Consider the following 12,589-nt stretch of genomic DNA (forward strand, 5'->3'; position numbering starts at 1 on the left):
CGTTCTGAGTATATGGGTACATTACACTACTGTAGAGTAAAGCTAATTTGCATATAGAAATAAAACAAACGTTCTGTGGGTCCACAAAATCAGCCTCTCATTCATTGTCAATGGAGCAGCTCCAGACTTTATACCTGATGACATCACAAGTTTTGATTCTTACTTCTCTGGTTTCTGGCTTTAGGAGAGAGTAGCTCATGTTCACAGATACTCAAGTTCAAGTTCTCAAGTTTCTTTAATAGTTGTCATACAGAAGTACAGAATACTTCTATACAAAATGCTTCTTACTGTTACGCTCCAGAGACTGTGCTAGACAAGATAAGTATGAAATAAAATAAAGTAGCATGTAAAAAGAAGTAAAAATAGAGGTCACAGTGTTCAGTATAGACATATGTACAATGTTCGATGCAGAATAGAAGTAACTGAGTTACCATACAATATACTAATATACAATACTATATAGTGCAAAGCAGAAATGGGATGAGGTACAATTTAGGTACAATTTACAGTAAGGTGTACGAGTTGTAGTGCAAATCCTTTACCAATAAATATAAAGTGTGTTTAGGTGATCTAAAGTGTGGAGAGTGGGTGCTGCAGTGTGTTGTTTGTTTAAATACTGAATGAACTTTCTTAAACCATGGAAATAACATATTGGAATTCTTAAAATGACTAGTTCTCCTTTAAAGTAACTCATAAAAATGTTCAGATAAATAAACGTCTATTTTACCGCTCTCTATCATGAACTGATGTAACACAATAGTGATTCTACCTATAACCAGTTCATGAATGTTTTTACATGTGCTGTTCTTGGCCGTTCTAAACACTGGTGTCTGGTAGATCATTCCCAGGGAAATCACCCGGCACACAGGAAGTGATGCGTTTTACGTCGCCAGCAGCAACGGCAGTTTGTTCGGAATTAATAGAAGACGAACTCAGTAGTTAGCGTGAATCGTCAAGATGGAAAGCAAGTCAATACAGTGCAGAACTACAACAGCAATGACCACTTATCACCAATAGATGTGGCCAAAATAACCAAAAAACAGGATCTTAAGGATTGCCCCCGTCTAAAAGATGTCGTAGAGCGCCTTTTAATGACATGACGAGGGCCTGGTTTATAGTTAACTTTAGTTAATTTTGTGTTTAAACCAGGCCCCAGTTAAACATCGTCTGGCATGATGTCGACTAGTACAGGCCATAATATCACTGATCACTTTTACTTTACTTTTAAACCGACATTGTACAATTTTACACTTTTACTGTACACTTACTGTATATTTATGTATATTTTATATTAGAATGTATATACATAACATAGGAAATGTATATCCCGGACCGTATTTTATTCTTAGTCTTATTCTTGACTTCCGTTGTCGTCTACCTAAATGTTTACTGTGTGCGATTTCAGGGATTAATCTGTATGTCATAAATGTTATGATGAATTGAAAATGGGGGGCCCTGATGTAAACAAGACGAAAGTCTTTCTCTGGTCTGCATCCCCATAACAATTGTGTGTATTGAGCTGTATTGTACCCATTCTGCAATCTGTTAATAACAATCAATCAATCAATCAATCAATATTTAACAGATTGCAGAATGGGTACAGTACAGTACAGCTCAATACACACAATTGTTAAGGGAATGCAGACCAGAGAAAGACTTTTGTCTTGTTTATATCAGGGTCCCCCATTTTCAATTCATAGTGACATTTATGACACAACATTTATGGCATAGGGATTAGGGACATACATGACATACTACAGGTATATAGTAATGTTACATTTGTGACATATACGATATGCAAATATACAGTACTGTTACCCATAGATCCTAACAGAGATTATACATATGATGGAGAGAAGACTGTACATTAGGAGGGGGTGGGTGCGAGAAAAAATATACCTAACGGTGGGGAGAGAATATACATACAGTGGGGAGGAGACTGTCTACAAATACACCTGTGTGATGTTGCTACGGAGTAAAGCTAATAAAGGATACTCGCAACCACAGCAGAGGACTCACGTATTTGTACTGTGAAGTAACACGACAATGACAAATGTGTTGTTTCTGTTTTTTTTTTTTTTTACTTTGACCAGTCAGCTGGTTCTTTTCGCGTTTATCGCTTTTTCTGGTCAAGTATGACCGACAGAAACAGGTTGAATGGGGGTATAGATGGGGGGAAAGACACTGAGAAAATACGGCTAGTCCGGGAGTCGAACTCGCTAAACCCCAGATCCGTGACGCGCACGGTTGTCCCCGACGCCGAAATAGCGTTCGAGGTACGCGGTGAGCTACTGGAGCTCCCCTTCTGTTTTTCTTTTTGACATAGTTGCGGCACACGGAACAAGTTAACAACTCACCACTACAGACAGCCCCCAGTAGCCTAGGCCCTAGCCAGTCTCTTCAAACGTCCTCTAGAAACTTTCTTTTATTAGGTGGTCCCGCTTATCCTTTTCGTCCGAGAACACCGCGGTGGGTTCTCTTTTTAGTGGCCGGCTTACTCCTTCCATTAATGTCATTATGCTAACGTTAGCTAATCGGTATAGCAGGCGTGCGTAACGTTAAGTGCAAGCAGGTACATAAGCAGGTGGTGGATGCGACGTCGGTAAACAAGGAGAGATTTGACGCGCATAAGACGAGTGTTTTCTGACATGCGTTTCTACTACTGATCTACTGCCTGTTCATGGTCTATGCTGAAGGTCGGTCAGACCAAGTTTAAAAGAATAAAAGTGATTAAATCTATTACTTTTGTCCTGTAACATTTATATGTTTAAAGAGAATGTAGCGCATTATATCAGCCTATGATTTATGGTAAAGTAGATTCCCGCGGGGATGAGTCATCTCAAAACATATGACTTTTTTTTTTCAGGCAAAGTCATTCTTATTTTAACTTCCACTGTATATTTATATTTAATAGCGTTAGCTAAAAGGAAAAGACAACGCGTATCGGGGTATGACAGTGACAGCACAATTACATTTTCATATAACAGGCTGACGGACTCAGTTAGAGCTGTCGCGCCTCCACTTACCCTTCAATAAGCTTTGTGGTCCGGGCATAAATGTGTCCATAAATCCATTTATTTAGATCCAACACTGTCTGCGATTATTATACAATTCCGACGACGAACTATTAGCGTAATCCTGTCTCTCGAGTCGCTGAGTCCTGCCATTATTGCTCCGCAGCTCGCCAATGACTGCTTGGCGCGGCCGCGATAGAAAGAAAATGCCCTTTTTCATGATATTTGACGCCTCTGATTGGCTCAATTTTGTTTCAATCTGTATGCATCTACAAATCATATTATACCAGGTAGCCAATTCCGTCAAGACTCCCAATCAAATTAACGGAACGCTAAATCAAATAGACGGAAATCCGTCTGGAGACGGAACGCTTTAATGCCTGCGATTTGTAGCGCCACATTTCCCTCCGGATGAATAAAGTATTTCTATTCCATTTCTATTGTATTGAGAAACTTAGCCCCGTGCTGCGTCCGCTCACCACCAGGCTCCGATACAATGCAATGTGGCAAGTGTTTACGCCGTCCAAAACCATGATGAGTGTCATTTAAGCTCATATTGTAATCAGATGCGTCTTCCACATGTTCCATTGAGGAAATGGTTACAAACCGCACGTCTTATCAAAAGATTGTAATTAGTTTCATGAGCCTTGTGCTATCCAGACTCGTAAACTTTTGATGCGATACAGTTTGCAAACATGCCCTCGGTAGAATATTTGAAGACGCGTCTGATTATACTGGGAGCTTCCGCCTTTGGAAGAGGACATGAATCATGGTTTCTGACGGCGTGTTGGTGTTGGAGCCTGCTGAAAAGATGCTGTTGGAGCCTGCTGCAAAGATGCTGTTGGAGCCTGCTGCAAAGATGCTGTTGGAGCCTGCTGAAAAGATGCTGTTGCACTGTGCTAAGCTTCTCAACGCCATGGCTGAAAAGATGGCCCGTCGACATCATGCCACACAATGTGAATCCCGAGGTCGTCCGTCACCTGAACTCAAGCCCTAATGCACAGGCACTTTGTACTATATTTGTGTATAATTGGTTGATATGAACATAATGTATGAAAAAGCTAAATTGTATATTATGCTGTATTGCATTATGAATTGATTATGAGTAGGTATTGTTGTATTGTATTATGAATTGATGAGTATGTATTGTTGTTTATTGTATTATGAATTTGATTAGGAGTATGTATTGTTGTTTTAATTGTCTGTATGCCATGTGAATGTTTGTGAGAGTATAAAGTCTGTAACTGTATTTTATGTGTTATGGACCCCAGGAAGAATAGCCACAGCACTGCTGTGGCTAATGGGGATCCAAAAAAAAATCTTTTTAGCTCTTTTATGTAGCACTGTTGCATTTAAAAAAAAAATTGTGAAATACTTCTACTTCAGGGATGTATTCTTGTATGTTTTTATATTGTATGTTTTTTATACTGTATGTTTTTTCCCACTGTTTTATGCTGAAATGAGCATTGCACCGAGACAAAACCTAATTAACCATGTGTTCCATCTATCTATCTATCTATCTATCTATCTATCTATCTATCTATCTATCTATCTATCTATCAATCTTTTGATCATAGACAAATCTAGCCATGTGGCACGTTTCAGTGGCGGAGTTTCATCTCGTCTCTGGATGTACATACGGCGTACAGTGTTGTGTGTAGTGATGCACCGATGTGAAAATTGTGGCCGACACCGATATTAATATTGCTGTTCTGGCCGATACCGATATTTACCGATGTCAATATCTCTGTATAGAAAACACTTTTTATGATAATCAAATAAAGAGCTATTTTCCAAAACGCATTTTTTTGTACTTTTGTAACTTATTTTCAGAAATTACTGATATTTTGAAACTATTTAAGGCCAAAACAAGTATATAATAATACAAAAAATAAAAAAACTTTATTTTTAATATCGGTTAATATCGGCCTTATCTTGATATCGGACCGATACCGATGTGTAAAAAAACGGCCATATCGGCAGCCGATATATCGTGCATCACTAGTTGTGTGACAAACAAAGGGTCATCGACCTTACGGTGACAAGCGACTGGAGGTCACGGTTTGGTGACCTTTCCATTTCACCGCTGCATCGCCCCCCCCCACCTCACCCCCCACCCCACCCCCCGGGACCCGTCCCGTCTGAAACAAAAAAAGACTCCGGCGAGGAGGAGGCCCACCTTTCTCGCCCCTCTTCTTCTTGGTGCGGTCGATGTGGTCCTTCAGCTGGATGCGGACCTGCCTCTCGTTGGGCTGGTCCTTGATGAAGGGGTGCTTCAGCAGCTGCTCCGTGGGGGGGCGCTGGGTGTAGTTCTTCACCAGGCAGCCCTCGATGAAGCTGAAGAACTTTTTGGACCTGGGGTGTAGGGGTGGACGGTATAAACGGTATACGGTATAAATGGTATGAATTAGCACTACGGTATGGATTTTGATTATACCTTCGTACCTTGTGACCGGTAGACTAGAGCAGCTAGTCACAGCAGTAGCAATGACGTTAACGTTACTTGACGATTCACTCGACGTTTGCAGTGGTCGTTGCAGTGGCGTGTTTAATTGTACTGAGTTTTTCTCCACTTGCTCACAGACCTTGCCATATAGTTTGGGCATTTCAATTTGGCTAAGGAGGCTGAGAGGAGACTTGCTTTACCGCAGCAACGGGCTAACGTTAGCCGCTAAGCTAACGTTCTAACGTGACTCAGCGGTACCTGTTCCATTAGTGAGGAAAGGGAGGGGGGGGGGGGGGGGGTTATATTGACGAGGCTTGACAACAGAGGTTCAAAGATAACTTCACATTTATTGCTACCAGCTTGGCTGGTCGTTCATACTAATACAATTGGCAGTGTTAGGGGGTGGGAAGCTGGTGGGTGGGAATCTGGCGTTGTGGACAGCGACGCCTACAGGTCAGGTCTCGGTGCTTGCTCAGCAGGGGCAGGACTGGGTGGAGATAGCGTGCCCTCCCACGTGTTACACTTCACCAATGAGAGTCCTCGCTGCCAAGTGAAAAGACGTCACTGGCAGTCGCCGCACGTATCGGAGGAAGCGTGCGATTGGCTTCGGGACGCCCTTGTACCGACTCGTAGGAGAACATGCATACAACAACCAGGTAGGGAGGGGGGGAATTGGCACAACGACTAAATTGGGACGGGGAGAAAAACAGAAAATTGGAGAAAGAGAAATAAAAAAAATACCTCTGTACTATGTGAAATATGTCCTAGTAATACAAGAGTACAGTAATAGCTGCCATACCAGTGTTTTACCCCTTCAGAAGCATTTATATAGACATTTTAAGATAAATTAATATACCGTGATATATACCGTTACCGTCTATGCTTCAAATTATACCGCGATATACATTTTAGACCATACCGTCCAGCCCGGGGTGGCGGGGGCAGAACAGACAGGACGTCACGGGTCATTGAAGTGACGGGGATCCGATTTATTGTATCCATATGACATACCGACCCTTATAAACACTGTTCCTGTATCTTTTCTGGGGTTTGTTATTACTGTACACTGTTGATGATGTCATCCATCCGTATTGCTCTCAATCATTTTTCTTTTCTTTTCTTTTTACTGGAGCCTGTACTGTACTGAACTTTAATGATCTAACGTCTGATCTTGAAGGCTCAATAAAATACACTGGAGAGAGAGATGGAGAGAGAGGGGGGGGGGGGGTAGAAGAAAAAGAGTAGGAAATGTGTAACTCAGAGAAAGTACAGATGGAGGGAGAGGGGGAGAGAGAGAAAGAGAGCGAGAGAGCGAGAGAGCGAGAGCAAGAGCGAACAAGAGAGAGAGCGAGAGATAGAGCGAGAGATAGAGCGAGAGAGAGGCAGCGAATGTGACAAACATTCAGAGATACACTGCAACAGACCAGAGTACCAAGTAAATAAGAAAGACAGAAAGTTGTTCAGATGTGAACAAGACCCTGCTAGACCCAGTCACCAGGAGGGACGCTGGCTGGGATCTGGAACAGGGTCGTCACTAGTTGGCCAAGCTGCAAAGCCGTGAGTGACCAGTCACCATTTTCACCAGTTAAATTATTTTCACATTAAAAATACATTTTAAAAGCGGCCTTCCGGGAGATGGGATCTAGAGACGCTACCTTTTCTAAAAAGCCTCGACAAGATTCCCTCCAGTCCCACTGGTCTGAAGAACACAAAAGCCTGCGAACAATCTCCTTTTCCTTCCACACAGATTGAGTTTTACGCGCTTGGACAGACACCGCTCGGCCGTTTAACGCGTACCGCGCATACCACACAGGCTCGGGGAACGCGGCTCTTGAAGAGACCAAATTCCGTACGTCCTAATCAACCGTGCGCCGATAGCGCCAGTGGAAAAAACTTGTGTATCGAGGAGAGCGGGCTGGTATGCAGTGTGAGAGCGGAGGAGAGGAGGAGAGGATCAGCGGAGCGGAGGCTGCCAGAGACTCGAGGATTAGCTGCCAGAGCAGGTGTGGCACAGATGCTCCGCTCCACAGCAAAACACGGAGGACGGCCAAGGCCCGAGAACTTAAAGGAACACGCCAACATTTGGGGAAATTAGCTCATCGTCTTCGCCAGAGAGAGACAAGAAGATGGATACCAGTTTCCTCTCTGTGCGTTCAGTAGATCTGGCTGCACGTTAGCCTAGCTTAGCACAATGAATGGAAGCGGACAGTGCCGGTTAGCCTTCGGGAGAGGTGTTAGTTGGACAATGCCTAGGCTAACCGGTACTGTCCGCTTCCATTCATTGTGTCGGCGTTCTTGAGCAAGACACTTAACCCCCCTAACTGCTCCCGATGAGCAGGTTGGCACCTTGCATGGTTGCCTCCGCCGTCGCTGTGTGAACGTGTGAGCGAACGTGAATGTGAGGCATAAGTTGTAAAGCGCTTTGGATAAAAGCGGCTATATAAATGCAGTCCATAATGAACGACCTACCTAGCTACTTCTTTTTGAACGGTTTGGTTTCTTCCTCTGGTGGGGTGCGCCCGTTCGCCTTCCTCTGTGCCGCCATAACGACAGATCGCCTTCGGTGACGGTCCGCTTGACACCCAACGTTTGTGTCTATAGAAGCCCGTCCATTAACCCTTTCACTACCAAACAGTACAGACGGTTCTGTAGTGTGGCAGTGAAAGGGTTAACACTGTGTGGAGGAGGGCGGTTTTTAGGAGTTTTAGGGGTGGTGATTTGGGAACTGAGATTCTAGACTTCTACGATAAGAAAATCCATCACAAATTCCGATTTAAAACAAATTCTAAATAAATGACAATAAACAGGGTAATATACAATGGAACTAAATTAAATGACGGGAGATCAATGAGAACTGACAAAATCAAGTCAATCAAGGTTTTAAACTGTGAGTCAATACTTTTTCCCATCACCTGCATTGCTTTTACCCCGTTTCTTATTCTCAGCATTGCTTTTATTCCGTCTATTTTATGCTTTGAAGCAATATTTCACTGCTGTGAAGCACTTTGGCCTGTGATTCTTGTATGAAAGGTGCTATACAAAGTATTATTATTATTCTTCCCAAAGATTCCCACCCAGAGTGATTCTATTCCTGAATTCCTTCCATTTTACACAGTAATTGGACAAACGTGCGACAGATCAATGGACACGTCTCGTAGCCTTGCCCGCAAACTCACCCCGTGGAAGAATTTATGAAAAGTCAAATGAAAGAGATTTTTTTTTTAATTTATTATTTTTTCTCTCCTTCAGACCACCGACCATTTTGTTTGATGTATACTTTTAGCTTAAGACCCGGTATCGTAGCTCAGCGTAAGCCATAAATAAGAGCCGACGGAGCGCGACGAGGAGCCAGGGAATCTAATCCAGACACAATACATAAATCCATATAAAACAAGTCGGATTCAATGTGTGTGTCGGGAATTGTTGCTGGGGTTGAGGGAACACACTGGAAGAGAATATTAAATAATCCTATAGATGGAGGAAGGCGCGCCGTCTGCTGTGTGTGGGCGTCACTCACCATTTCTTGGATTTGAGCCGTGGGGGAGGGTTCCTGGGGATGAGGAAGAGCGCTCTCATCGGGTGCATGTCACACAGCGCTGGGAGATCACACGGATTACAGTAGATTAGATGACATTAGATTCAAATGTATTGTCATCATACAGCACCAGCACAGTACAATGAAAAGAAGTTCGGCATCCCAACCAGAGTGCTTAATGTGACAGTAAAGTAGTGCAACAGCGATATACAATGTGCAGGTGATTAAACTGGGTATAAAATATATAAATGAGTACTAATGAGTAATAGTGCTAATCAGATGCATGTACAGAGTTGTAGTATTAATGTGTGTACAGTGATACAGGTATAGAGACACTATGGTAGGAGTAAGTCATACTGGCCAGCAGCGTAACTAGTAAGAGTAGGTAAGGGATACGTACAGATATAGATAATAGTATCTACAGATATGTAAAAAGGATTATATGCAGGTATGTACAGCATGTGGATAGATATATATATACAGTAAGAATAAGTATATACGGTATATACAGCCTTATTGTACATGCTATCGTACAGAGTTATATGCAGGTGTATAAGTAGGTATATAGAAGGATTATATGCAGGTATATTCAGTTATATATGAGGTGTACATCAGAGAGACGGGGCAGACGGAACATCAAGCTCACCACATCCGATGGAAATAGCACGCTGACCTGTGGGCCGACTACATTGACCTTTAAAAGTCGCTTCACAGTGTCATAAAAGAGGAAGAGGATGAGGAAGAGGCAGCGGCTCTCTTCCAGCGACTATTTCTGCTTCCGAAGTGTCCGCGCTACGCGCCGCTTTGCGTGCAATTCTCGGCATGCGGTCCGTTAGCGCGCAAACACCACCGTGTGCAGAAGAGATCTGTATTATGAATACGAAAAGGACCATTTGGATCATTTGAAGCGCGGAGCGTGGCGGTTAATACGCGATCGCTTTCGAATCGGTCGTTCCCTTGTGTGTTCTTTCCGGTTCAGCGAAGATTTCCCCCAAACAAACCGCTGAAGCGTCATTTGTGGTTTTTCTTTTTTGGCAAAACGGAAAGTATATCAACCGGATCGCAGAGCCAGCAAGTGGAACCAGCTGTGAGAGTGAGCTTGTTTCCCTCTTCGGGTATAACGGACGCCCACTTGTGCCTGGTTTCCTCCCAAGTATGTTGTATATAGTATGTCACTCGGTAATACGGCACCCTAAGTAATGATCAGTAAGCTCCGTATTTGTATTTAGTTTATTTTGAACCTTTATTTAACCAGGCAGGTCGATTTAAGAACAAATTCTTATTCACAACGACGGCCTGGCGAGAGGACAAAGGGCCTCGAAGGGTAACAGGGAAAGGGGACAAATAAAATGAAATAGAAAAGAGACAGATGGTATTTACATCACAGAAGTAAGGGAAATCATTTAAAAACACACATCAGACAAACAACCAAATAAAACGAGACACGGTATGTAATACATGACGCAGAACAGACAGATTACAGTTAAAAGGCTGGGTGACAGTTGCAGGTGTGTAAACAACTCTACGATAAGACTCCTTAAAAGTAGTGAGGGGGATCAATTTGTGTTTTGCATCTCGTTCCAACTGCTGGGAGCAGCACATTGGAAGGAGGATTGACCAAAGGAAGTGTTAACACTAGCAGCTCTGGTGTTATAGAGATATGGTGAGCAGCTCTGGTGTTATAGAGATATGGTGAGCAGCTCTGGTGTTATAGAGATATGGTGAGCAGCTCTGGTGTTATAGAGATATGGTGAGCAGCTCTGGTGTTATAGAGAGATATGGTGAGCAGCTCTGGTGTTATAGAGATATGGTGAGCAGCTCTGGTGTTATAGAGATATGAGCTGCTCTGGTGTTATAGAGATATGGTGAGCAGTTCTGGTGTTATAGAGATATGAGCTGCTCTGGTGTTATAGAGATATGGTGAGCAGTTCTGGTGTTATAGAGATATGGTGAGCAGCTCTGGTGTTATAGAGAGATATGGTGAGCAGCTCTGGTGTTATAGAGATATGTTGAGCAGCTCTGGTGTTATAGAGATATGGTGAGCAGCTCTGGTGTTATAGAGATATGGTGAGCAGCTCTGGTGTTATAGAGATATGGTGAGCAGCTCTGGTGTTATAGAGATATGGTGAGCAGCTCTGGTGTTATAGAGATATGGTGAGCAGCTCTGGTGTTATAGAGATATGGTGAGCAGCTCTGGTGTTATAGAGATATGGTGAGCAGCTCTGGTGTTATAGAGAGATATGGTGAGCAGCTCTGGTGTTATAGAGATATGGTGAGCAGCTCTGGTGTTATAGAGATATGGTGAGCAGCTCTGGTGTTATAGAGATATGGTGAGCAGTTCTGGTGTTATAGAGATATGGTGAGCAGCTCTGGTGTTATAGAGATATATGGTGAGCAGCTCTGGTGTTATAGAGATATGGTGAGCTGCTCTGGTGTTATAGAGATATGGTGAGCAGCTCTGGTGTTATAGAGATATGGTGAGCAGCTCTGGTGTTATAGAGATATGGTGAGCTGCTCTGGTGTTATAGAGATATGGTGAGCAGCTCTGGTGTTATAGAGATATGGTGAGCAGCTCTGGTGTTATAGAGAGATATGGTGAGCAGCTCTGGTGTTATAGAGATATGGTGAGCAGCTCTGGTGTTATAGAGATATGGTGAGCAGCTCTGGTGTTATAGAGATATGGTGAGCAGCTCTGGTGTTATAGAGATATGGTGAGCAGCTCTGGTGTTATAGAGATATGGTGAGCAGCTCTGGTGTTATAGAGATATGGTGAGCAGCTCTGGTGTTATAGAGATATGGTGAGCAGCTCTGGTGTTATAGAGATATGGTGAGCAGCTCTGGTGTTATAGAGATATGGTGAGCAGCTCTGGTGTTATAGAGATATGGTGAGCAGCTCTGGTGTTATAGAGATATGGTGAGCAGCTCTGGTGTTATAGAGATATGGTGAGCAGCTCTGGTGTTATAGAGAGATATGGTGAGCAGCTCTGGTGTTATAGAGATATGGTGAGCAGCTCTGGTGTTATAGAGAGATATGGTGAGCAGCTCTGGTGTTATAGAGATATGGTGAGCAGCTCTGGTGTTATAGAGATATGGTGAGCAGCTCTGGTGTTATAGAGATATGGTGAGCAGCTCTGGTGTTATAGAGATATTGTGAGCAGCTCTGGTGTTATAGAGATATGGTGAGCAGCTCTGGTGTTATAGAGATATTGTGAGCAGCTCTGGTGTTATAGAGATATTGTGAGCAGCTCTGGTGTTACAGGGAGTAGATGACACATTTAACAGGTGTATCAAATAAGGAGGGGTCAGACCAAGGAAGGTTTTGTAAAGGAGTGGACAGTGATGTGTTGAACGACGTGTCGGGTGATGTGTATGCGGTGCGACGTATAAACTTTAGGAATTCGGCATCTAATCTATCTCGGTTCCATTTTATAGAACGATGAAGCCACTTTCAAGAACAATACTAGAGTCAGTCCGCGGCTTAGCGCGCCTTTTTCGTCAGACGTGGGGCGAGTTTTCATCCACAAGCCTACGGAACTGATGAATAACTCGATAGTGGAAAAGCATGTGGATAGTAACTTCTGCCGAGACGAGAAC

At 43.2% G+C, this 12,589-nt stretch overlaps 1 protein-coding gene across 9 annotated transcripts in view; it reads right to left on the bottom strand.

Annotated features, from left to right (window-relative positions):
• LOC311241402 (mitogen-activated protein kinase kinase kinase kinase 4-like) overlaps positions 1–12,589 on the bottom strand; it is a 144,524-nt gene that overhangs the window by 58,925 nt on the left and 73,010 nt on the right. For all 9 annotated transcript variants that reach the window (XM_084330215.1, XM_084330217.1, XM_084330216.1 and 6 more), the window contains exons 9-10: positions 8,978–9,056; positions 5,194–5,369 (exon numbers count right to left, since the gene is read on the bottom strand). In XM_084330215.1, coding sequence (XP_084186341.1) covers positions 5,194–5,369; positions 8,978–9,056 — 255 coding nt within the window. The remainder of the gene's footprint in view (positions 1–5,193; positions 5,370–8,977; positions 9,057–12,589) is intronic.

Source organism: Notolepis coatsorum (genome assembly GCF_963971535.1).
Source record: "Notolepis coatsorum genome assembly, chromosome: 1".
Lineage (NCBI taxonomy): Eukaryota > Metazoa > Chordata > Actinopteri > Aulopiformes > Paralepididae > Notolepis > Notolepis coatsorum.